The sequence below is a fragment of the Corvus hawaiiensis genome, chromosome 17 (genome assembly GCF_020740725.1).
Source record: "Corvus hawaiiensis isolate bCorHaw1 chromosome 17, bCorHaw1.pri.cur, whole genome shotgun sequence".
NCBI lineage: Eukaryota > Metazoa > Chordata > Aves > Passeriformes > Corvidae > Corvus > Corvus hawaiiensis.
In genome coordinates, this window is record NC_063229.1 from 9,832,984 (window position 1) to 9,858,399 (window position 25,416).

Below are 25,416 nucleotides of genomic sequence, written 5' to 3' on the forward strand. Positions count from 1 at the left end.
AAAAATAATAAATTGCTATAAATATGAAATCCATGACAGCACAACTCAACATTCCCATCTTCAGCCCCATCATCCACATGATCTTCATCCCCACCATCCTCATTCCCATTTTCCCCATCCTTATTACCCCCATCCCCGTCGTCCTCACCACGGCTCAGGACCTCCACATCGCCAGGGGGCGCGCTGTTCCCCGGCGAGAGCGGAAGTTCCGCTCTGCCCTCGGGGTGGCCCCGCCTGCTCCCGGCGCCGCTTCCGCCGCCGCCGCTGCTGCTGCTCTGCCGGCCGCCTCTCGTGGCTCTGCTCCGGTCCCTGCTCCGCTCCCGCTTCGGTGTCGCCTCGCCGCCACCGCCATCATGAACAAGAAAAAGAAGCCGTTCTTGGGCATGCCCGCGCCCCTGGGCTACGTGCCGGGGCTGGGCCGCGGGTGAGACGCCGCCCAGGCCCGGCCTGGCCCCCCCACCCCGGTTCCTTCACAGCCGCGTTGCCCCGCCGGGTCCCGGGACGTTCCCGGGCCCGTTCGGTGCCCGGCTGGGCTCACACCTCCCCGCACCACCGGTCCCCGTCCTCTCGGGGTGGCCCCGCGCGGCTTTTCAGTGTTGTCCCTTCGTAATGGTTCGAGTTCGCTCTTTCGCTGGGCGGGTTTGTGTTTAAAAGCGAGCCTGGCTCCGGGGATGGGTTCCCGGGTGCTTCAGACCGGCAAAGGATTGTGTCCCTCCTGATGCTGTGACTGTGTGCGTGGGACCGTCTGGAAAATGATCAAACTGGAGACTTTTGTTGAGGGAACAGTGAGGGGGTTTGGTGGCGGCTGAAACCTTTTTTGGGGTGTCCTTTCCTTGGTGTGAGTTGCGTTCGTCCCGCTGATTTTCTTGTGTCCTTCCTTGGGGAGATCCTGCCGGCTGTGCCCCAAGAGGTGGTGCCAGGCGAGTGTGGGGGTTCAGAAGAGCTCCAGTTGCCCCATGCCTTTGCCCAGACCCCAGCCCGTGGTGTCCCACAGCCTGCAGGGTCAGCTGAGAGACCCAGAGACAGAAGGGAGGCCATGCACAGAATGGGTGGCAGAGCAATGAGCTGGGTGGTTGCAGTGTATTTGTGGAAAAAGTTCTTCCTATAAAAGGTTTTCCAGGGAACCTGTGGCTGCCCATTCCCTGGAAGTGTCTGGGGCCGGGTTGGATGGGGCTTGGAGCAACCTGGGCTAGTGGAAGGTGCCCCTGCCCATGGTGGGGGTTTGGAATGGAGGGAGCTTTGAGGTCCCTTCCAACCCAAACTACTCCATGATTCTAAGGACATTTTTCCCCCTGGCTTTATGAATGCTGGTCATGGGCAGTGGCTGATGCCATTCTCCCAAGAGAATTATATTTATGCTGCCTGTTCTGAGCAGTAACTGTGACAGGCTGGGATTGCAGTGAGCTAAACAGCCCCTGGTTTATCCCTCCAGAGCCACAGGTTTCACCACCCGCTCTGATATTGGCCCTGCCCGCGATGCCAACGACCCTGTGGATGACCGGCATGCCCCGCCGGGGAAGAGAACTGTGGGGGACCAGATGAAGAAGAACCAGACAGCAGATGATGATGATGAGGACTTGAATGACACTAACTACGATGAGGTGAGGTGGTTTTCATCATCCTTGAGATGTTTTTTCCCAGGTGGAACAAGAGTCCCTGAGCTCCCCACTCTTGCTATGAACCTGGTTTTAGCTGAGGCTTCAAACCCAGAATTTCCTGTAGTTTGCAGGCAGCATTTCCTTTTTTATTTATTGATTGAGACCTCAGTATGCACAGTGGCATGGTGCTTGCAGATTTTTGTTGTGGCCTTGCTCTGTGGACTGTGGTTTAATTGCTGATACAGAGCCCTGAGAGTCTTGGGAAAATATCCATAAATAAAAATTAATTTAAGTATTTCAGGGGTTGTATTTTTTTTTTTTGTTCTCCACAAATGAAAGCTTGTGTGCTTTGACAGGATGGGACTTGATGATCTTGGAGGTCTTTTCCAGCCTAAATGACTCTGTGATTCTGTGCCATATATTGTCCTTAAGTGGCCTGTGTAGTCTCTTGTGTTTAAGTCCCACTTTGGTTAGTTGAATGTTGTGATATTCTTTCTGTTTGCTTTCACTGGCGTAAAAAGTGGTTAATGGAAGAGAATGGCTTTTCTACCCTGGGATCTTGTTTATTGCTGAATAGAAGTGGTTTAGAGAGAGAAGCAATTTTGAAAGGAGCAATTTTGAAGCAGTTTTGCTTCAAATGGTGTGGGAGAATAAACACCACCATGGGGTGGTAGAAGGAAGATGCTTTCATTTAGGGATGTGTTAGTCTGATGCAATGTTGTCAGAAACAGCCTGTCAGTGCATTTTCAGGTGATTGTTGGCTGTAGGAGGAGCACAACAGGAGCTTTGAAAAACTGCCTTTTTTCCCCTCTTTTTTTTTTTTCTCTCTCTCCAAATTCCCAGTTCAATGGTTATGCTGGGAGCCTGTTCTCCAGCGGCCCCTATGAAAAAGATGATGAGGAAGCAGATGCTATTTATGCAGCTTTGGATAAGAGGATGGATGAACGCAGGAAAGAAAGGAGGTAGGATAAGCTACAGCACTGGCAGGGGGTGTTTTCTGGTTAATTGAGGATGACAGGTATTTTACACCACTGGCTTTGATAGTGGATGTGGTTAAATTACTTCACTGTAGTTCATTAAGATGGTGTGGGGAGGTGCTGAGCGACTGGTATTGACACACCACAGACTGCACTGTGCACTGGAAATTGTTAGAAAAGTCATCTCATGCCTGTAAACAATATGTGTTACTTGTTAAATGCGCTACTCACTAAGAGGAGGTTAAAGACTGAAGCTCACTTGGAGATGTCTGTTTTTACACTATAATACTGTCTTGTTTGATAAAGGATCTCTTGTCATAATGTTGATAATTTAAGCTTGGAGAAAATGCCTTTATTTATGCCCTAACTCTTATCAAACACTTTTTTCTGTCATGTCAACACTTCAATCAAAGACTTACCAAATGTTACTTTGAGCATAACCTCAGTATTCCTTTTCCTAAGGGAACAACGAGAAAAAGAGGAAATAGAAAAATACCGTATGGAACGACCCAAAATTCAGCAGCAGTTCTCAGACTTGAAAGTAAGGAAAAAAAATGTCTGAAATGGGACTTTCTATGAGATACAAGAGGTGGCTGTGTGTTCTTTTGTGTTTCTTTGCTCAGATTTTGTGTGTTGGCAAACAAGTACTTTGATATTCTCCAGATTAGAATTACTTTCTGTTGGAAGAATACACACTGTTCTTGTGGATACACAAGGTAGTGAAATGTCTGCAAATTTTGGTATTGATCATCTTTGTTTTGTGCTTTATGGAAAGTTCTACACTTCTGCCTTTGAGGGAAACTGCTAACTTGTTGGCATTGCAGGAGTAGCTGAGCAGAAACTCCTGACTCTAAATCTTCTTTTAAGTAAAATGTATTGTTTAAGCTGTTGTCTAATGATTAGTAATAAACCACTCAGTGCTCCAGGCACTAGGATTAATCTGAATGTTTGTAGCACTGAATCAAATAACAAAATTGATTTGGAATCTCAGTCTGGACTAAAACCAAATTCTAATTAAATGCATCTAATTCTTTTGTACATTGGATTAGGAAAAGAGTCTGACCCTTAAGTGTTAAATTGATCTTGAATTATTTCAAGAAAATAAATCTATTAAGGAGTTAAGAGCACTTAAAAAGCCATTTCTGCAGCAAATACTGATGATGACTCCTGTTTGAACAGCGGAAATTAGCAGAGGTTACTGAGGAGGAGTGGCTGAGTATTCCCGAGGTTGGGGATGCCAGGAACAAGCGGCAGAGGAATCCTCGTTATGAGAAGCTGACTCCCGTCCCCGACAGCTTCTTTGCAAAGCATTTGCAGTCAGGGGAGAATCACACTTCTGTGGACCCACGCCAGACAGTGAGTACACAGCAAACCTGGGCGAGCTGTGGTCAAACTGGATTAGAGATGAGTGTGAAACTGGGATTTGGGGAAAAGATGCTTGACCAAAAACTTGGTGTGGTTTGTGAGTCTGCCAACAGAATTCTGGGTGTTAAACTCCTGTGCTTGCTGGAGCCTTTCAGTGCACAGCCATTGCTAGAGAAAGCATGGGGATAGGCAGAGAAAGCCTGGTTCTTGTGTTAAAGGTGGAAGGAAGTGTTTATTTTCCTATTTGCTGAATGCAGGGTGGTGATAGTTTCGGTGAGCATAACCATTTCTGTTATGACAACATCTTGCAAAGAGGGAACAGGAAATAAAGTTTGCTTTCACCTAATGGTTTGCTCAGCTTTGGGGTAATTGTGTTAAAAATTACTTGCCTTTCAGTCAACTGAAAATGAAGTAATTTAGCTTGTTGCTCTGTGGCCAGAGTCTACTGTGGTCATAGAATTATAGGAGCAGCTGACTGGTCCTAGACTGGCTCCATGTGTCCATGGGACTTTGTAGATATTCTTGTTTAAATGTGTCAGGTTTAAATGCCTGTGCTTGAATTTTTCACTTTCTTGTTGCTTATTTCACTGACTTGACCAAACTTTAGTAATTACCTATAGATTTGCAAATCCTGTATGAGAAATGTTTTGGGATTCAGGGAAGCCATATCATAAGTACCTGTGGGGGTTTTGAATCTGTGTCCTGCAGCTTCTGGGGAAGTGCAGATCAGCCAATAGCCTGAATTATTTTTGAAATCTCAGGAGAGGTTTTAGGAATGACTTTCTCATTCTTTTTTTTTTAGCAATTTGGTGGACTGAATACTCCGTATCCAGGGGGTTTGAATACTCCATACCCAGGAGGAATGACACCAGGCTTGATGACACCTGGAACAGGTGAATTGGATATGAGGAAGATTGGCCAAGCCAGGAACACCTTGATGGATATGAGGCTAAGCCAGGTAAGGATGTGAGAAGGCAGGATCTGTCACAGGTATACCTGGGTTTGATGTTGTGCTGCTATTTAAGTCCTGGTTTTAGAAAAGTGTTGAATTCTCTTTGGTGTTAGAAGATCCAAGAACAGCTGAGCTGTGAAATAATTTTGTAGTCCCTCTCCCCGAATCTCATGCTGTCAACATGAATAGAATTTCCTGAGAAAACCAGTTTGTCCCTGGAATTCTTGGTCCTTATGGGAGAAGAGACGGCCTGGATATATCACAGGTGGACTTGAGGCAAACAGCACAGGTGGTGTTACCAAGGGAAGCATCTCTTCTATCTTACGTAGGGATGCAGGACAAACTGCTGAAAAGTACTAGCTTTTGACTTCTGCTCTTTTTCATTGATTTTTCTGATCTAAATCTGGTTTATTCTAAAAAGAATGCCTTTAGCTGGCAGGGCTGCAGGAGCTTTTGGTGTCTGCTTGTCACCAAGCTGCTTCTTGTCTGGATTTTAACATTAAAGTTGTGTATATTAGAAGAGGAAAAAAAGCTAATAAGCAAGGCTTTGTGTTTTCCTCCTTCCTTGCTTTTGGGAACAGATGAATATCTAGGATTTTTGTACAGCACAGTGTCTTTTCAGGCATTCAGGGGCTGTGGGTGGTCATTTCAGTAGCTCTGACTTGACTTTCTCAGGTGTCGGACTCCGTGAGCGGCCAGACAGTAGTGGACCCGAAAGGATATTTGACAGACTTAAATTCCATGATTCCCACACATGGAGGAGATATCAAGTAAGTTTAAGAAGGATTAACAGATTTATCCTCTTAGCAGTGGCACTGATCCTACATGTAAATGGAAATCTGTCTGAGTGGGTGCTTTCAGCTGGCATTTAGTTTGTAAGAAATGCCAGGTGAGTTTTTGAGGATGAATTCTTTTAACATGAGATCTGGTATAGTGTTTCAGCTGAGGTACTGGCATCTGACCTGGATGCATCAATTGTGGGGATTGTTTCCATTCCATCCCTATTTGCATGCCAGAGTGATGGCAGTGTGTGGCTGCTTGCCAGCCAGGAAATAACCTGGTTAATTGTACCTGTGTGCTGCTAATTTAGTCTTGATTGACGACCTCTGAGAACCTCTTTAGCCTGGAGTTTGACATCTGTTTCATAAAGAATTGCTGTTTGAGTCAGAGCAGTACGTGCAAATACTGATGCTGATTCTTGGCTTACATCAATGCTTGGGCTTATCAGCTTCTGGCTGCAAGTGCCCAGCTGTAATTCCCAAAAATCTTTCTTAAATACTTAACTGGTTTTACTGTGATCTCGCTGTGTTAGTGTGTATTTGTAAGCTTGTTTTGGTAGAGTGTAATTTGTGTCTCCAATATGGAAAAATTTGAGGTCACACTGTGGATCTGAGCATGTCCTGGTTCAGGAGAATTGTTTCCCAATGTGCTGGAAATTTTCCTTCCGTTTTTTTCCTCTTTTAGTGATATCAAAAAAGCCCGTTTGCTCCTGAAATCTGTCCGAGAGACCAATCCTCATCATCCACCAGCCTGGATAGCATCAGCCCGACTGGAGGAGGTCACTGGCAAGCTCCAGGTGGCTCGAAACCTCATCATGAAAGGAACAGAGATGTGCCCTAAGGTCAGAATTGCTTTGCTTCCCTGTGATCCTTGTGGGATAGTAGGAAAAAGTTGTGGTTAATGAGCAGCAGAATCTCTGTTAAGCTTGACTGAGGCTCTGTCTGATACAGCTTCACTATCTGCAGTATTACAAAACACCTGCTTAGCCGGAAGCTCTGCTTTTACATTCTTGTTTCGATGTCAAGGAAGATGGGTTGTTTTTCCTGACAGAGTGAAGATGTTTGGTTGGAAGCTGCTCGGCTTCAGCCTGGAGATACAGCCAAGGCTGTTGTGGCCCAGGCTGTCCGGCACCTTCCACAGTCTGTGCGGATCTATATCAGAGCAGCAGAGCTGGAGACAGACATCCGTGCCAAGAAACGTGTCCTTAGGAAAGGTGAGAGCTCTCGTGGGCTCAGGGAATGAAGGCTGAGCATTGCACTCTTTATATTGCACTTCAAGTTGTTCAAGATGTGGCCATAAGTTCAGGTGCTTTTTTTGCTTCCTTGTTGAAATTACAGTTGTTAGCATGTGTGTTAATGGTGGAACTTGCTGCTGTTGAGCCAAAGAGCAAAGGTGTTGAAGTGTTCGTAAAACATCCTTCAGCAGAAAGCTGCTGGTACTGAACAATTCCAAAATGATACTTCACTTACCTAAGCCAATTCCAGCTTGATCACAATTAGATAAGTAGATGAAAGCAGTTAAAAAATGGTGTTCTAAGGATAAAAAGGTGCTCTAGATGTCACCTTGTGATACTTTTTGGAAAAGATACTGGAATTGATTGTTTCTACTTGCTTGTAGCCTGTTAGAGACCACAGTGGCTGCTGCTGGAGGAGCTTTAGAGGTCCCGGGGTTCTCATATCATGGAGCCTGTTGAGCTGCAGGATTTGCTTTAGTGGAGCAAGTTCTGTCCTTGACAAACAGCCTTTCTCTGTGGTGCTTACCTGAAACCTTACATCTTCTTGGATTGCATTGCACTTGGAGGTTTTCCTCTTTCATGGAATTACTGTCTTTTCCAAACAATGATCTCTTCAACAGCAGTTAGTTGCATTGTCCTGGACCCAGGTCTTCCTCAGAACTTCAAAATATGAATTCTTTGATTACTTTAAGTAGCTGGGTCTGTATCAGTAGAGATTAGTTCCTTCATGACTACTGAATTGTATTAGTTACATCTCCTGACTTTAATCTAGACAGGGAAAAGGGTCTGGATTTAATACATTTACTGAATCATTGTGAAGCAGTCTGCAGTATTGAATGGTTTAGCTTCAAAGGAATTAATTGCCTCCCACCTCTTACCTCTTGCATGTAAAATGCAGATCTCTGTTGAAATGACCTCTTACTACATGTGGATGAAAGGCACTTCAAAGTTGCTGGGGTTGAAGTTGTAAAGAGTTCAGATATTAACTATTCAGTAGCTTTTTAAATTTCCATTGGCTCCACAGTGCAACACGGTGTGAAGTGCTGCTCCTGTGACACCATGTGTCCTTCTCAGGAGCAGTCACAGATGTTGAACAGAAAAACACTTTTAAAGGAGCAGAAATAGATCTGTGAGTCCAGCTTGGGTAGGGGAGGGTCTTGTGTGAGAGCAGTGACTTACCCTCTATGTACTGAGCTTTGCTTCAAACACTGTATTTATGAAGAGAAAAACATTCAGTTTTTGGAGCCACCTACTTAATCTCTTGATACAAAACTGTTAGTGGAATGGAACTGGATTTATCATTCTTTTCCCAATTTCTGGCCTGTTAACAGCTTCACTGTTGTGCTCCTCTGCTGCCTAGGGAGCATCACTAATATGGAGCTTGGAGCCTTAAGTGGCAGCATAACCCATTATTTCTCCCAAAATAAAAAAAGCCTGAGTGCCAGGTAATGTCACTGAAATGTGACCTTTCATAATGTGTTTCTCCTCTCTGCTGGCTGTGTGCATTCCTACCATCCAGCAGAACCTCTGGAGTTTTTAAAGCCTCAGTCTGACAGGAGACCCAGCAAGCTGAGTTGCTGAAATACAGCTTGAGGTCTAAAAATCGAATTCTGTATTTATGAAAACATGTTCTGTCCTGCAGAGTGATGCTTTCAGCTCTTGGAGGCTGACATTATTCACTTAAATTCTTCAGGGAAATCTCCTGCAGCTACAGAAGTGGAGACAAATGGTTAATGCCTGTTGTAAATCTCTGTTTGTGTAGGGGTGGGATGTGCTCTGAGCTGAGGTTCATCACTGTGCCTCTGCCTCTGCAGCAGTGCCTCAAGGAATAGCCTTGCCCAGCTAGTTCCAAAGTAGGTTTAGATGCCTTTTCCCACTCGTTTTTGTGTGCCTGTGACTGTGCTCGCTTTATTGAAGAGGGATGTGCTCAGTCCTCTGTTACTATGGCACATTTGTGTACAGTCACTATGGAAGCAGTGGAAGTAATGCTGCAATGCAGCTGATTCCAGCAGGCTGGGGTGCAAATTGAAGTGACAAAAGGCTAAAAACCCTTTGGTTTCTCAATCTCTCTTAAAGAGATGGGCTGAGGAAAGCTGTTGTTTAGCATTTAATGTTTCAGACAGCACATGTAGGACAGGCTGCAGAGAATGCAGTTCTACCAGCAGTAGCTAGCTCTTGGACAAGATTAAGGAAGCCTTGAAGAATCCTAATTAGATGGAGTCCATATTGGATTGCTGGAAGCACACTTGGTACTCATGACTGAGTGTCAGTGAGACCTTTAAGTTTTTATGTATCCCCGTTTCATTTTTGCATAGCAGGACAACAGCTTTTTGGGAAGTTAAGCTGGGCTTCATTGAACTGTCAGGAGAGGCTTACAGGAAAACTACATTGTCAAAGGACAGTTTCAACATGTAAGGAACAAGGTTGTATTATTAGTGTTGAAGATGCTCCTTTTCTGTAAAGGCAAACCCAGCAGGATTAAGCTGCCCAGTTTTGAAGATCTTCATCTGCTCATTTGCTGAGACTGGAGGCTTCGTTCAGCCAGGTGTTTTACTGAGGAGGATGCAATTACAGCTTGTACAGCAAAAAAGCCCTTGGCTCTCCAAAACCTGTTTCCAATTAAAATGATTAAGTGTTTTATTTTCTGATTTTAAATTCTCATTGTTGAAGCAAGAGCCCAATATAAGTAAATCCCCTCCCTTCCCTCTTTCAGGACATTTCATTGTAATAGCACAAATCCTTTATTATATAGTGTTTAAAAAATACAGATCTCCTTGGTAAACTACTTTATCATGATTGACAGAATTGTTTTGCCTCTCTAGCCCTTGAGCATGTTCCAAACTCAGTGCGTTTGTGGAAAGCAGCCGTGGAGCTGGAGGAACCTGAGGATGCCAGGATCATGCTGAGCCGGGCTGTGGAGTGCTGTCCAACCAGTGTTGAAGTGAGTTAAAAAAAAAAAGTGAAATAAAAAAACCCTTACACCCCACTTCAGGCTGGCAGTAGAGCTTTGCAGGCAAGAGGCAGGGTGAGCAGTGTTTCTCCACACAAGGTTTTCTCCCACGTGCTTCATGCCACAGTGGGAAGGATGTGATGAGTAGCGGAATGTGCTTTTTTTCTTTGGAGTTAATTGTCTGGTGGTCATTACATGCCTCATTTTGCTGTGTAATTGTTAGGTTAGTCATGGCAGTGCACAGCTGTGCCTGCTGTAGGCACTGAACCATGTTTGTGTCCATGTGTGGTGCCTTGACAGTTGGGAAAACAAGTGAACATTTAATCTGGTGAATCTAAAAGTTACTCACTTCTGGAACACCAAACCAGAGTGTTCAATTCAGCTGCCTGAGAGGTGATGTGAACGGAAAATAGGAGTGTAACAGCCCAGCAGATGGGGATGATACCCAGAGATGATCAGGACTGAGCTTCAAGGGCAGTAGCAGCCTGTTTCTCCTCTCCTCCATTGGTATTCCACAGCCTTCTTGCAGTGCTTGAGGACAGTTGCCAACCAGTAGCAAGCAGCGTGAAGCTGCTTATCTCTGTGGGCTGACACTGCCATACAGCAGCCTTGTCAGCTCCTTGTTCTCATCTCACATACATCTTTGTTGCTCTGCAGCTGTGGCTGGCGCTGGCAAGGCTGGAGACATATGAGAACGCTCGTAAAGTCCTTAACAAAGCCCGGGAGAATATCCCGACGGATCGTCACATCTGGATTACTGCTGCCAAACTGGAGGAAGCCAATGGAAACACCCAGATGGTGGAGAAAATCATTGACAGAGCCATCACATCTCTTAGGGCTAATGGTGTGGAAATCAACAGGGAGCAGTGGATACAGGTAAGTGCTCAGTCTTGGAAGCCCAGGTGAGCTCTTCACGTTGTGTTCTGGAGGCTGCTGATGGTGGGTGTTATGGGGCAGTGTAATTTTGCACCTGGCTTATCAGTGGAGGTCTCTGTGAAGAGACAAGAGATGAGATTAAAAAGCTGAGTAGGGTCAAGGCCATAAGTGATACCCTGGGGTAATGTCACGTGTGTTTTGCTGAGAAGTGTCTGGTTTGCTTCTGTCTTGGAAGGTAAGTAGCTTCAAGCAGCTGCTGCCTAAGTAGGACAGAGGCTTAAAGCCTTCAGTGAAGGATTTATGTATTTTTTGCATATTTTTCTTTTGGCTTGAAAGATGTTTTATTTGCCCCATAAGTCTTTGTCAAATGGTGTTATGAGAAATCAATACAAATACTGCATTTGCAGCATGTAGGAAATGATACTCTCAGTCCTGTACTGAACCTCTTTCCTCCTGAATAGGTTCTGTGCTTTGTTTGATCCTAAGTCTTTAAAGCAGTTTCCTACTAAAATCATTTACAGTGGGTCAAGGCAGCAAAAATCTTCTGTTATACTGCTTAAGAACACTGATAGTGAATGAAGTATATAATATTAAATGGATATCCTTGTTAACATCTAAAAGAATACTGACTTTCTTTACAGCAGTAAAACAATTAACGGTTAATTTCAACTTCTCTTTAAAAAAACCCACGAGCACAGCCTCTGCATTGTTGTGTTCTCGAGTTCCTTCTCAGTAGTAGAACTGCTCCATTTCTGTTATCTGATCAGAGGGCTTTGCAACAAGTTTAAGCAAGACATGCTTGGCTTTCTGAAAGCTTTGTGTGTCAGGAAACCATTTTTCCATACATGCTCTGGTGAGAGTGTTTGCACCTTTTACTTAACACTGGCTGACAGGATACTCTTAAATTTAGTTATTGCTTAGCCCTTATTGAGACTTAATCATCTCAAAGCTGAAAGAAGGTCAGTAGTTCTGATGTTGCAGTTCTTCCTTGTGAAGTTTTTGCGTTTTTTATTGGCCAGGTGCCTGCTTGGGTCAGCCCAGGGTTGTGGAGCTGTAGGAAAAGATTTCTAGGTCTGGAAAGGTCACACATTGTCGCAATTATTGCTTTTCAGTGGATGGAATTGCTGTGCTCTATTTCTTAACCAACTTGTGAATGATTTTGTGTACAGCTCTAGCACCTTCCTCGTGGGTGCAGGCTCCTACTCAGTGTCAGTGTGTGTTTGAGCAATGAGATGTTTGTGCTGTGGTGGTGACCACAATGTCTCTGTGTTTGTGCATGAGGAGTTGCCAATGCAGAATTTAACTTCTTGTGCTAAGCTCTCAAAATGAGCAGGGCTTTCCTCTTGTTTCTAGGATGCCGAGGAATGTGATAAAGCTGGAAGTGTGGCCACATGCCAGGCAATCATGAGAGCTGTGATTGGGATTGGGATCGAGGAAGAAGATCGGAAACACACCTGGATGGAAGATGCAGACAGTGTATGTCCAGCTGTGATGCTGCTTTTTGTTGGTTTTGTTTTATTGTGAGTTAGTGTTTTTTAATTAGAGGAAATTGAACTGGTGCCTGGGAAATGGCTTTGTCAGTGAAAGTGGATGTGATTCCCACACCACCTGCCTGCCTTTGGCCAGTCTCTGCCTCAGGAGGTTATTCAATTATAGAACTTTATTCAGATTTGAATTTTTACTAAACAAAAAGTTGACATTGGTATAGCTTGTCTGCTAGTTTGGTGTGGATTTTTTTTTGTGAGTGTGAGACATCAACAGAGATTGAGTTATGGGTAAAGGAGCTGGGAGTTGAGTTTCAAGGCATAACCATTGTAGCTCAAGAGTTAATGTAAGACTGGACAAGGCAGTGGGTAAAAGTTTTACCAGGCTTTTTTTGCTTTAGGGGAATAGTTTGAACATGTGCTAAGAACTAAATCATATTTCAGCATGAGAAGTGTCCAACTTCACCGGCCTTGAATTGGGCTCAGAGCAGTGGGGGGCACATGCTGTGGTGCTTAGGGTTTTGCCTGTGAAATAACAAAATGAAGTGCTAACATGAGAGCCTTTCCAATGCCTTACTAATGTTTCAAGCTGGCCTGTGAGTGTCAGTCCCACTGAAAGGCCAGGGATACTTGTGCTCTGTAGAAGGATATTTGGAAATTCATTCCCTGCTTCCTTTTAAAAAGCTGATTGTAAGTATTCTGTTCTCTATTAATGCCTCAATTCATGGATTACACCGAGTTACTGAGTTCTGGGTTGAACTGTGCATGTGTAATTCCTTCTTGCTCTCGATTCCAGTGCTCCCCTAAGCTCACTTAGTCCTGATCTGTTTTCCCTCAGTGTGTTGCTCATAATGCCCTGGAGTGTGCCCGAGCCATTTATGCCTATGCCTTGCAAGTCTTCCCGAGCAAGAAGAGTGTGTGGCTACGAGCAGCCTACTTTGAAAAGAACCATGGAACCAGGTACGTGTGCTGCACGATCCCTCCGTGGAGGGCTTCATCCCAGTGACAGGCTGGGAAGGAAGGAAAACTACAGGATGGTCCCTGGTGTGGTGCAAGTGCAGAGTTAGTGCAGCTGGGTGAAGCTCACTGACGTTTTTTTGCAAGTCTGACCTTCTTTGTTATTGTTGTGCCCAGAACATCCTTAAGTTTTATGCAGTCATAAAATGGTTTTTGGCAATAGGGATTTATTGGTAAAAATAGCTGTGAAGAGACAAGGTAGGAACAAGTGTCTTTGAGAAGGCATCTCTGGAAAAATATGGGGATACAAATCACCTAAAATGTGTTTTATTTAGTCTTCATAGATAAACAACTACATAGCTGAATGTGTCCAAGCATCTCTGGTATTTTCTGATTAAACACTCTGAATGTGTATCACATCCTGAATTAAGATTGGTGTTATACTGTTATAGCTCAGGCTCTTTTTGAAGTTTATTCATAAAGAGTAAACTTCACATGTCAGAAACTTTCTGCCCACATCTTAGATTAAAGCAAACAATCTCTGCAGTAAGCCACTTATACATGTGGAATCATCCTTATTAAAGCCAACAAGACTATGTTGTGGAAGTGACTGCAGATGCTGAGTTCTTCCTCATTCAAGCCTTTTTTTAAATGGGAACAAATATACCTTTGCTTTTGATGTTTTCCCATGTTTCCCAGTGGTGGCTGGCTTTTAAGCCCCATGTTCCACCTGAAAAGTATATTTTCCAGAGGAAAAAAAAATTGCATAAAATCAAGCGAGCCTCATCTAATAATTCTGAAAACCTTCCTGTCAGAGTTTCTGCTAAGGTTTGTTAAGCAGAATTACTCTTTCCAAGAGAAAGGAGCTGTTTGTGTGAGGGCTCTTTCCACAGAGGCTATCAAACAAAGGTGTCTGAACAATGAGCCGTTTGTGGAGTGCTGATTTCAGAACCCTTGTGGAAAAAGACCCCACCCTTTCCTTGTTATGAAACAACTTATCAAGGTTTACAACATTGGACTTTGCAACAATATTTATAACACTGAGTGATAGTGAAAATGGTGTGAGAGAGCTTGCCTTTGGCAGTACCTTGAGGGATTGTAACTTGCTCTTTCTTGTCTTCAGAGAATCCTTGGAGGCTCTTTTGCAGAGGGCTGTTGCTCACTGTCCCAAAGCAGAAGTGCTGTGGCTCATGGGAGCCAAATCCAAGTGGTTGGCAGGAGATGTGCCAGCAGCCAGAAGCATCTTGGCCCTGGCTTTCCAGGTGGGTCTGTTACACTTGTCAGAGGGTGTTAAATGTGACAGGTAAAGAATACAGAGCAGGCTTTTTCTGTCAACGCCTGATTCCTGCTGCCTTTCAAGGTGATGGAGACTTCCGCTGTTCTTTGATTGCTTTGTGTGGCAAAATGTTCTCCTGTGAAATAGCAGCAAACTGGAAGCAAGGCTGTGGTACTGCTCTTTTAGTAGTTCTACACCAGGTTCTGAGCTGGAACAAGTTGTCCAGAGAGGTTGTGGCTGCTGCATCCCTGGAAGTGTTGAATGCCAGGTTGGATGGGGCTCTGAGCAGCCTGGTCTGGTGCACAGCATCCCTACCCTTGGGATGAGATGATCTTTAAAGGCCCCTTCCAACCCAAACCACTCTGCGATTCTATGAGTTTGCAAACCATCAATTTTACTAGCATGGCTTCCACCAACCCCAGTCATGGATCAGAATCCTGTTGTCTTGGGTCACCTCAGGGAAGGGGTTGTGGTCTGCCCTAATGAGGTCACTGAATTACTTATATTTTGAATCAAACCCACTAATGAAGGGAATCGCCTGCTGGATGCTGTAGCAAAGATAGGCAGAGCATTTCTAGCACTGGGAATCAGGCTTAAAAGCTAAGTGAAAAAAAAGGTCCTGAAATGGAAGGTAAAAGATACTTCCTTATTCTGTTCTCGGTGCTCTTTGTTACTAGGCTGCAAAGTTCTTGACATGGTTGCCACTGAAATGACTTTTATTGGAAGAGTTTTCACAGACCTCAGTGGGGAATTCAAGCTGCAGTTTTTTTGCCTGAGGGTAATAAAATGAGGGTCTCATTGTGGCAGACCCTGTGATGTTTTCAGTATTTAAACTGGAAGTTCAGAAGATCAAGCATTACTGCTTTTCAACAGTTGAGAAGCATCCAGCTTCTAAACTGGCATATATCTTTGTGTTGCCCATCTGTTTTGGAGGATTTCTATAAACTTCAAAGGTCAAAGAAGACTGGGAGGAGCTTGCACTGAAAAAAATCCTACTGTGGATTGACAAAGCTCTGATTTCAATTTTAATCTGGATCAAACGGAGGATTAAATCTGCTGTTGATTCACTGTATGCATTTGTCTGTCACTTTGTGTTCTTGCAGGCCAACCCCAACAGCGAGGAGATCTGGCTGGCTGCCGTGAAGCTCGAGTCGGAGAACAATGAGTATGAAAGAGCGAGGAGGCTGCTGGCAAAGGCTCGCAGCAGTGCCCCCACAGCAAGGGTAAGGATGTGTGGAGGGTGGAGAGTCTCAGGCCTCTTGGCCACGGGGGATTTGGGATGGATGGAGGAGTTCCTTCAGTTCTGTGGCCTTAGGGATTGACCATATGGCTCCCTGCCATTGGCTTCCGGGGCATGTGGCCGCTTTGCCGAGCGCTGCTCCAGCGAATTGCGACACAAAGTTGTGGCATGGTGGGAAAAAAAGGCTAGGATCAAGTGAAGGGTTTCAATTTGTTTTTTACACAAATAGCAAAAGTCAGGAAATTCCCAGTTTACAGCTGTTTGTATAATGTTTGTGTTGCATAAAAGCACGTCTTGGAAAAAAGAGAAAATACTTTCACAGAAGACTCACTTATGCTTGTACTAAAGACAGCTCTGGGGTGGTTTGGTGTTTAAAGTTACGATCCTGTGTTTATCTCCAGTTACCTCCGGTATGATAAACTCTGTCGATTTTCGGCTCTTCATACAAAAGCATTTTGACTTGTCCAAGTAAACGAAAAGTTAGTTTGATCTCTGTCCTCTGTTCCTCCCCCTCAGTCGTTGTTACATCCTACATCTTTTTAACTGCCCTCTTCCTCTCTGAGCCAGGGAGCTTCTGCAGCTGGGACTGAAGCTCTGCTCTCAGACTTGATGCCTCTCTTGCGAGGTCACAGAGGGGGGAGTTTGGGAACAGGGAGGATGGGGATCAAAGAGCATTGAGAGAGCCTTTGGTGTATTTCTCATAGCTGTGACTTCCCTGCGTAGCCAGAAGGAAGGATTTGGGGAGCAGAAAAGTACGTGTACCAGTTTGTAATGAGCAGGACAGCAGTTAGAGCCTGAAGCCATAAGTAAGGAAAGGTGGTCATGGTAGCTTGGATATGAGGAGATCAGATTGTGCTGATGAAGGAGGCCTAGGTTTGTTAATTGGTTGTGCTATTAAAGCTGTGCTCTTTATACAAATATTATTTTTCCAACCCAAACTGTTCTATGATTCTGCAAATGCCAGTTCTATGTTAATAATTATGTAAATAGGTGAGATACAGGTGGATCACACTCTTCTAACTCCTTTAGTATTTGCGTTTACCTTTCCATTGTTATCTGTGCCCACTATTATTTAACTCTGATATTTTAGTTTTTATTTTACTTCAAACTGTAGCTAATCAATAACATTCTAATGAATGCATGAAAGTGGGAATCCGCTGCTTTGGCAGATTAATGGTTTTTCAATGGCTGCTGATGGTAAACAGCTCTGGTTTGTTCCCAGGTCTTCATGAAGTCTGTGAAGTTGGAATGGGTGCTTGGGAACATTGCTGCAGCCCAGGAGCTCTGTGAGGAAGCCCTGAAGCACTATGAGGACTTCCCCAAACTGTGGATGATGAAAGGACAAATTGAGGAACAAAAAGAGCTGGTAGAGAAAGCACGGGAGGCTTATAATCAAGGGGTAAGATGGATGTTACTGCAGGTTTGCTTTGTGCTGCTGGCATGGAGAGATGTCTGTCTTTGAATGAAAATGAAGAGCCAGAGACACGATTCCTTTCTGTCATTGGTTAAAACAGTAAAAGAAAAAAAAATAGGCCCTTGAAATAAGCAAGAATTTCTCTTACGCATTACCCATATGCAAGATTGACTTTCTTGCTTGAAAGAGTTCTCTGTATGCCTGACTCCTCACAGGCAGGAAGAAAGGCTTTGCACAGTAATTCTCTAAGACCTGGAAAGACTAAAACCAGAACTCTTAAAAGAAAATCTTCTTCAGCAGCTCTTAGATGCACACTGTGAAAGGAGGTGGCCTGCGGAGCACTCCTCTCTCTTTTAAATGGTAATTGGTGTCCTTGGGTATGAATGCTCAAAGTCGACAGCCATCAAAGTAATTTGGACACAGGTTTCTGCCAGTGTTGATAATCCTAATGACTCCCTGCACACTCTGCTGTGGTTTGGGGATGTGTGAGAGCCCTCCATCTGCAGAAGGAGCACGAATTGCAGCTGTGTTAAGGGAGGTGTGTTCTGTCTCTTAACTGCTGGGATAGCTCAGTCATACCTGATGTACCTGACTATTTTGGATACAGGAAAAACTTCACTTCTGTGCTGACTGTAAGACTAGCTGGAGAAATTTGAGTGGCATATCTTGGTCTCTCTTCTTGTAAACTCTTCAGGAGGATATAGGCAGGGAAGTTCTTTTCAATAGGAGTTACAAGATTTTTTTTAATCTTTACCTATTAGTATACTTTTTTTTTTTAAACAGTTGAAGAAGTGCCCCCATTCCATACCCCTGTGGCTTTTGCTGTCCAGGCTGGAGGAGAAAGTCGGGCAGCTGACTAGAGCAAGAGCCATCTTGGAAAAGTCTCGCCTGAAGAATCCAAAGAATCCAGATCTCTGGTGAGTTGTGTGGAGTTGAACTGATTTTGGGCTACAAATTCAACCCATTCTTCAGGCCCGCTATTTCACATTATCTCAACCATTTGAGCCTGGAACTTAGGACCACACCCATCCTGGAGTTTCTTCTGGACTAACAGCTTCCCTGAATAGCAGAAATGCTTTGGTGATCCTGGCTAGCTTCTCTAAGGATCCGGGAACTAGTTATTTCTTTACTGGTGGTTGTAGTGCACAGAGCATGCACAGGGCTCTTTCCTTTCTGTTACAGTTCCTTTTTCAGATTGTTTTTTATCTGGGCCATTATAGAATAAAAGTCGCATTTATTTTTAGATGGAGAGGAATGGGAAGATGTCAGTCACCTACACATATCCAGAATATGGGCAGATGTTTGCAGTTTCCAGTGACCTTCATGTGACTCACTGTTTCTGCCTAGTGAATATTGTCATAAATTTCATCAGTGTCTCTTCCCTACCAGGTTGGAGTCTGTGAGATTGGAATACCGAGCTGGGCTGAAGAACATTGCAAACACACTGATGGCCAAGGCACTGCAAGAGTGCCCCAATTCAGGTGAGCTGGATCTCATTTCTGCCTTAAACACAGTTAATTGTTTTGCCCAGTTGATAGAAGCACATTTTTTCCCAAGATGTCCTTTCTGGCCAGGTCTCAGAATATGGTGTTTTGGAGAGGTGTCAGTCATCCTTCTGCAAAGGAAATACTGAGGGTCTTTGAGAACAATCCGAGTTACTTTGTGCTCTCTCACACCTGAGGGGTCATGGGTTGGTGTTGTTCCATTTTTCCGCAGTGTCCAGTATATTATGGAATCCCTGGTCCACAGTTTGTCCCCAGGCTTCCTGCAAAAACTTCTTGGATATGGGTGGGTTTTTCTCTGAAGCTAGTAGAAGTCTGCCAAGGTTTAAAATTAAAGACACTTCAGTGTTTGTAGTTAGGAAGTTCAGTGGAAAAAGAATGGTGCTTTCCCTGTCCCTCTGGAGTACAGCTGGCCTTAGGAGATTCCGAGTTGCTGGTTTGCCTGCACTGGTTTCTGAGTTTAACAACTTGTGCTGGCAGCAAATTTCCATCGCAGTCATGATTGGGGGATAGTGTACCATAAATGTTCAGTCCTGGTTTTTAATTATTTTAGCTCATGTAAGAAAAGAAGTCAAATGATGTCAGTTAGTTCTAACCAGCAGTGGAAACATTTGCCTCTTGGGATGGGAGGATAAAGTGCCTAACACATCCCTGTTTTGGGGCAGAATTGCAGGAAGACTTTAAATAATTAAACATGTTGACATCTTCTGGGGAGAAGATGTCACATAGCTACAAATTGTAGTAACTTGCTGCAGGTCAAGGCTTGACTTGCCTTCAGGGTAGGTTTTGAAAGGTGTTTTAATTGGTGGCTACTAAAGTCCCAGTGAATTAATTGGGAATTAAGTGACTTTTATGACATGATAGACTCATTGCAAGGTACTCTCCATGTGAGTGGGTCACCAAAGCAGCACCACCCAAAATCCTGCTCTGTTTTTGTGAATGACCTAATGAGTGTTTGCCACCACAGGCTGTTCTACAGATCTGCCTGTTGCTATGGAAATGGGCAGCAGGAGCTCAGTTTTTGTTTAAAAAATTGCTTCCAACTTTATCTTAGACCTCAACAAACCATAATCAAAGCCTGCAGGACTTGGCCACCTGCAGTCCTGTAAACCAGAGGTTTGGGTCCATCGATTGCTGAATTGATTCCTGATGGGTGGCAGGCTGCACAAAGAATAAAATAGAAATATTATGGTGTTTGTGATCCTATATATAAAGAGCAAGAAGAAGAGAGTCTGTCTCCTGTCTGTCACTGCAGTTATCAAAGCTTGTGTGTGTTCCTGTGGTGCCGTTTATGGGAAGCGAGAGCGCTTTGGTGGAGTCCTGGCAGACACCAGCTCTCAGGCTTTGCTTTGAAGTGATCAGGTGTGCCTGGCTGACATGAGAAACTGCAGATTTCATGCTCCCCTGAGCATATTTCCTTCCTTGCTTTTGGCAGTGAGAAGAGCTAGGGATTAAACCCAGCTTTCCTGGATCTACTCTGTCCTTCATCAGTGTGTGTGGAGCCAGCATCAATAAGACTGTGGTGCTCTCCAGCACCCTTGAAACTGCTCCCAGACTGTACTTTGCACTTTTTGGGCCTTCTTCTGCCACTGCAGTTGCCTGTTCCAACAGACAGATACCTTTCCCTTTGGAAATGCTGATTTGCCCTCCCTGTCCCAGTGTTTGCAGTGTCTCATCTGAAAAGCCTGAGCTCTAGGTTAGCTGCGGGAGTTGTGGTACAGAGACCCCCAGAGCTGAAGCTCCAGCATGGTGCACACACTAGCTCAAATTTCAGAGTTCTGAATGAAGTATCTGTGTGGAAAGAGTGATCTGGGATGAGGTTAGGGGTGGATCACCACCAGGGCAGGGGCTGTACAGCTGCTTGTGTTGCAGAGCACTGGCCTGATGGCAGGGTGGGAAGGGTTAACCTCAAAATAACACTAAACAATCTTCTTACTTATTTTGATTAAGGAATCCTGTGGTCAGAAGCAATTTTCCTTGAAGCGCGACCGCAACGAAAGACCAAGAGTGTGGATGCTCTCAAGAAGTGTGAACATGACCCACATGTCCTGCTGGCTGTGGCCAAGTGAGTTCCTGTGCTTGATGCAGTAAAAATATCCGTGTCTGTGTGTGGCTGTATCCAGGATGGAACACTGCACTCCAGCACAGCCATGCGACTCTGGCTGCAGCAGCTGTAATAAGTCCCAAAGCAAGGAACAGCTCTCCAGCTGTCTCCTAGTAACTGTGCAAATCTCTCCCTTGATTCCAAGTGGGGAATGTCAGCCTGCCCTCGAGTTGTTCTGGTGGGTCTGGGACTGGCACAGATAACAATACACTCACACAAAGCTCATTGCCAGTACTTGGTATTGGCACCCTGCAAGCTGCTTTCTTCCTGTCCCTTGAAGAGGATTTCACTGTGCTGTCAGGTGAACTAGGCTTTATTAAGTGGTTCAGGATATGTTTTAAGTATCTGTGAAAATAGGGACCTTTTTTGCTGATTATTTTTCAAGTTTTATGTGGCTGTCTGTGTAGTTTGCATCTTTTCTCTCTATCCTAGATTCTGTCAGGTGTCTTTTTAAATTCTGAGCTAGATACTCTGCTCCTGATTTTTTCCTATGTCAGTGTTCTTCAGCTGTGCCCCTTCCCAGAATACAAACCACCAGACATTCTGTAGTTTGCTTCTCTGAAATGGGAAGATAATCTCCTAGGAATTGTTTTCTTGTCCAGACTGAGTTGTGAGGATTCCAGTGCTGAAAACCCACTGTTAGAACTGACTCATGCCACATCCTGCTCTGATGTGTGAACAGCCTTTACAGCAGCCTTGATGGAAACAAACTTACTTTCCTCCCTTTGGGAATAGCAGAAGAGGTTAATACAGGAGGCATTTTGCTCGAGGTTGCCCAATTCTTTCACAACTCTATTTTATAAGCCAAAGAAAACTGTAGGATACACTCCAGTGACTGCAACACTGGGTTCTGCCAGATCCTGACAGCTGACTTGTTCAGCTTTAGCAGCAAGTGAGAAAAATGTTAACTTTTGCTTTATGGCAACTGCTCCCAGGCCCCTTCTGGTGCAACCTCAGGCTATTTAACAGCTAATCCCAACATAAACAGCTTCCACCTCCCATCACGACTTGCCTCTGTAGGTACAGAGTGTCACACATCTGTGAAAAACTTTTGTTTAACATGTTGCTGAAAATGGCCACTACTTGCAGGTGTTAAGCCTCTGCTATCATTGTTGCGCTCTTGTAAATCACAGTTTATTTAACACAGAACAATCAAGAGTATTATAGGGCTTAAAAACAATCACAGAAGCTGTATAATTTTATGACAGGCTAAGCTCTTTATGAGGGGTGGCTGATTTGATAAAGACCTTATAGCTCAAATGAACTCTTTAACGCAAAGCAGTGAAACCAAGAGACTCTTGACCCAGCTGGTTCATTACTGGGGAGAAATTTCAGCATTGACCAGTGCCTGGATGAAATGGCAACAGTGGGGCTGTGCTAGGATGGGTTTGAGTGCAGAAGCTTCCATGCTTGTTTTTTCTTGGAAAATGGGGCTGACAAGGCAGGTCTGCTCCGCTCCACTGCAGCAGGCTTTGTAGGTGTGAGCATGTGACCATACAGCAGGCAATTGCCAGCTTTTAGAAGTTATTTAATTGTTAGATGCTAAAATTGACTTGAAGTGTAAAGAAATTGAAGGAGTGGGAATAGATGTAGGCACGTAATCCTGTCTCTTCCTCACCAAATCTGGAACAGCAAAATTAAAGCAATTGAGTTAGCAGAGCTCAGTAATGCTTCTCCTCTCAGCAGAGTCTGTCTGTGCCTGGGGCTAAGTTATCCTCTGAGTTGCCCTGCCTCACTGTGGGGCAGTGAAGAAGTAGTGCTGGATGTTCTCTTCAGTCCTCTCCCTTCCCTTCCCTTCCCTTCCCTTCCCTTCCCTTCCCTTCCCTTCCCTTCCCTTCCCTTCCCTTCCCTTCCCTTCCCTTCCCTTCCCTTCCCTTCCCTTCCCTTCCCTTCCCTTCCCTTCCCTTCCCTTCCCTTCCCTTCCCTTCCCTTCCCTTCCCTTCCCTTCCCTTCCCTTCCCTTCCCTTCCCTTCCCTTCCCTTCCCTTCCCTTCCCTTCCCTTCCCTTCCCTTCCCTTCCCTTCCCTTCCCTTCCCTTCCCAGGAGCAGGATGGTCGGTAGTTGCCTAAAAAGCTGTCGTTTCCTTCCTGGGAGAGCAAAGAACTGGAACACCTGTAGAGCCTTTAAGTTGGACTTCTTGTGGGTTGACATCTTCCTGTAAAATGAGGCTGTTTATCAGCTCCCTTCTGCTTTTCCCAACAGGCTGTTCTGGAGCGAGCGTAAAATAACCAAGGCCAGAGAGTGGTTCCACCGGACGGTGAAGATAGACTCTGACCTGGGGGATGCCTGGGCCTTCTTTTACAAATTTGAGCTCCAGCATGGCACAGAGGTGAGTGTGTGCATGGGAACAGGGAAGGCAGCAGCAATCCCTGGCTGGCTGCCCAGGGGTTGCCCAGTCCTGGGATTGCTGCAGTGCTGGGCTGAGTGTGCTGCTGCTGCTCTTGCCTGCGTTGTCACAGGGGAGGCTGGCTGTCACGCCTGGTCATGAATGAGCAAGAACAGGCCTGTGCGGTGGCTTTTAAAAGGTGCTGTCATTAGCTGAGCTGTGTTTCAGGCTGCTTTGCTGTCCACAGTCATGCTGGTTCATGCAAAAATCTCTGAAATCAATCTTCCTCCTGTAAAACTCAAGTTTGCTCTGAGAGGGGATTGTGCTGGAATGGTGGTGCTGGGTTTGTGTAACTAGGGCTGTTCCTTCCCAAGTGTGGAGTACAGGTTGCACGTGAACACAGCCAGAGGAACAGCCAGCTCTAATCTCTTACAGCAGTTTGTACTGCTGATTCTACTGAAATGATGGGGGTGTTTATCTTCTGACTTCAGAGAGACCTTTCACTTGACACAGCTCCTGCAGGTGGTAAGGCAAGGAAGTTTCTGCTGCAGTTTCTGTGCTGTAGCCAAGACTTGCTCAGCTGCAACTTGGCCAGTTTGTTCATCCAGGCAGGAGACTTGCTGCTTCTGAATTTTGACTTGGACTTCCTTTGAAAGTAACAGATCCCAAACCCCACCATTGTCTTTGGAAGAGTGTTTGAAGCAGGGAGGGTTCAATTTTTGCTGTGTTCTGGAACAAACCAGGACAAACTGTCATTTCTCTTCCCTGTAGGAACAACAAGAAGAGGTGAGGAAGCGCTGTGAGAATGCTGAACCTCGCCACGGAGAGCTCTGGTGTGATGTCTCCAAGGACATAGAGAATTGGCAGAAGAAGATTGGGGAGATTCTCGTGCTTGTGGCAGCCAAGCTGAAAAATACCTTCTAGAGTGTGCTGGCCTCAGCTGCCTCAGAGGTCTCTGTAGGACTTAACCTGCTTGTGGTACATTTGCCCTTTCAGCAGTACAGATTTTGAAGGACAGGACATGGATGATGATAGGAAAGCGCTTTCTCCCAAAAGGAAAAGCTGCTTCCTTCTTTCCCCAGCATGGCCATCAGCTTCTGCAGCACATGGGAACGTTGTAGCTGATGTCACACAGGAGACAGGAGCAATCTTGTGAGGCTCTGGTGGCATTTCCACGTTGATTCCTGATTCCCCCCTGCGAACACAAGCTTTAATTAGCGCTTGTTTGGATTCTGACATGTGGCAGTCCCTCTGTTCTTGGCCCTGGCATGTATTCCCTGTCCCCCTTTGGTGTTTGGCCCACCTGATACTGGTTCCTTGTCGGCAGCTCTGGGTTGTTGCTGTTGGAATACACTGAGTGTCCTTGAAGGAGATGGACGGAGTTTTGGGAGCAGCCCAGCAGCACAGGGAAAGGTCTGGGCTGGCTCCTCTTCTTTAGGTGGTTTAGTTTGGTGTCTGCTAACAAGCTGCTGCACAGCTTGGAGGTGTTCCTCCAGCCTGAGCAGCTGGAGCATTTTGTCAAATTCAAAAGTGTATTTTTAGAGAACTTTTCCTCAATTTTTAAATGTATATAGTAAAGCTTATTCTTTTAGGTGTCTGAGTTCATTAAGCACAGTGGTGGTTTAAAGTAACAAGGCATAACTCAGCAATCCCTGAAAGCCCTTTTGAAGGAGGAACCTTTATTTAGAGTCATTGGGAGACTGTGTGTGGCTGGGAGGTTTGGGGTGGCTCCCTCCAAGTGCAGATAGAAAAAAAGCAAATTCAAGAGAGGGAAAGCTTTGTGTTTGAGACCCTTTGTACACTGTCTTTAATTTTCTACACTTGTGATCTGTACTATTTTTACCCCAACTCCCTGACTTCTTGTGATCCTAGAATGAGAAGCTGTACTGTCTTACACCTGAGGCTATAGCAGCTGTATCCAGGTCTGTGGATGTGCATTATCCTATGTATTTAGTTGAAGGAGAAGCTCCCTTATTACTTGTTGGAGAACATGTATAAAATACAGCTTCTTTTTTTTTGTTTCCTTCTGTTGTCTTCGAGCATGGTCTTGCCCTTTGACTCTCAGTGGGAAGAGTGGGTCTGATAGCAGAAACCTTTGGAGTTATCAGGCTCCCACCACTCTGGGAAGCTGCCTGCCAGTGGTGGCTGCACCAAGCTGGGCTACAGCCTCTTGCCAAAACGGATGAGAAGCCCAAAACAGATCTTTTAACACTGGAGCAGAAACGGTTGGTCTGGAAGCAAAAGCCTTTTTCTCTTTGGATTTGTAATGGAAACTGTTGTGCTTTCTCTAGAATAGCTGATGAAAGGGTGTAGATCATGGATGTCCCGTGGAATTGTAGTTTCCCAAAGGTGAGCGAGAAGTGTTGGGAGTTGAGAGGGTCT

The 25,416-nt window shown here is 44.9% G+C and overlaps 1 protein-coding gene across 1 annotated transcript; it reads left to right on the forward strand.

Moving 5' to 3' along the window:
- The first annotated feature begins 235 nt into the window (after positions 1-235).
- On the forward strand, positions 236-25,057 carry PRPF6 (pre-mRNA processing factor 6). The gene is made up of 21 exons (XM_048321884.1): positions 236-424; positions 1,433-1,601; positions 2,442-2,560; positions 3,038-3,116; positions 3,755-3,931; positions 4,743-4,898; positions 5,568-5,662; positions 6,357-6,513; positions 6,723-6,885; positions 9,729-9,847; positions 10,514-10,732; positions 12,086-12,208; positions 13,055-13,176; positions 14,297-14,435; positions 15,553-15,672; positions 16,912-17,088; positions 17,887-18,020; positions 18,493-18,584; positions 20,556-20,670; positions 22,911-23,037; positions 23,806-25,057. Exons 1-21 carry the CDS (start codon positions 354-356, stop codon positions 23,956-23,958), a joined length of 2,826 nt encoding a protein of 941 aa, XP_048177841.1. The 5' UTR covers positions 236-353; the 3' UTR covers positions 23,959-25,057.
- Positions 25,058-25,416: the final 359 nt, after the last annotated feature.

Bases quoted from the DNA above. Each gene is read 5' to 3' on its own strand.
- PRPF6 (XM_048321884.1), top strand. From the start codon at position 354: ATGAACAAGAAAAAGAAGCCGTTCTTGGGCATGCCCGCGCCCCTGGGC. The intron at 9,848-10,513 runs GTGAGTTAAAAA...GTTGCTCTGCAG, and splicing joins GCTGTCCAACCAGTGTTGAA to CTGTGGCTGGCGCTGGCAAG. The intron at 20,671-22,910 runs GTGAGTTCCTGT...TTTTCCCAACAG, and splicing joins GTCCTGCTGGCTGTGGCCAA to GCTGTTCTGGAGCGAGCGTA.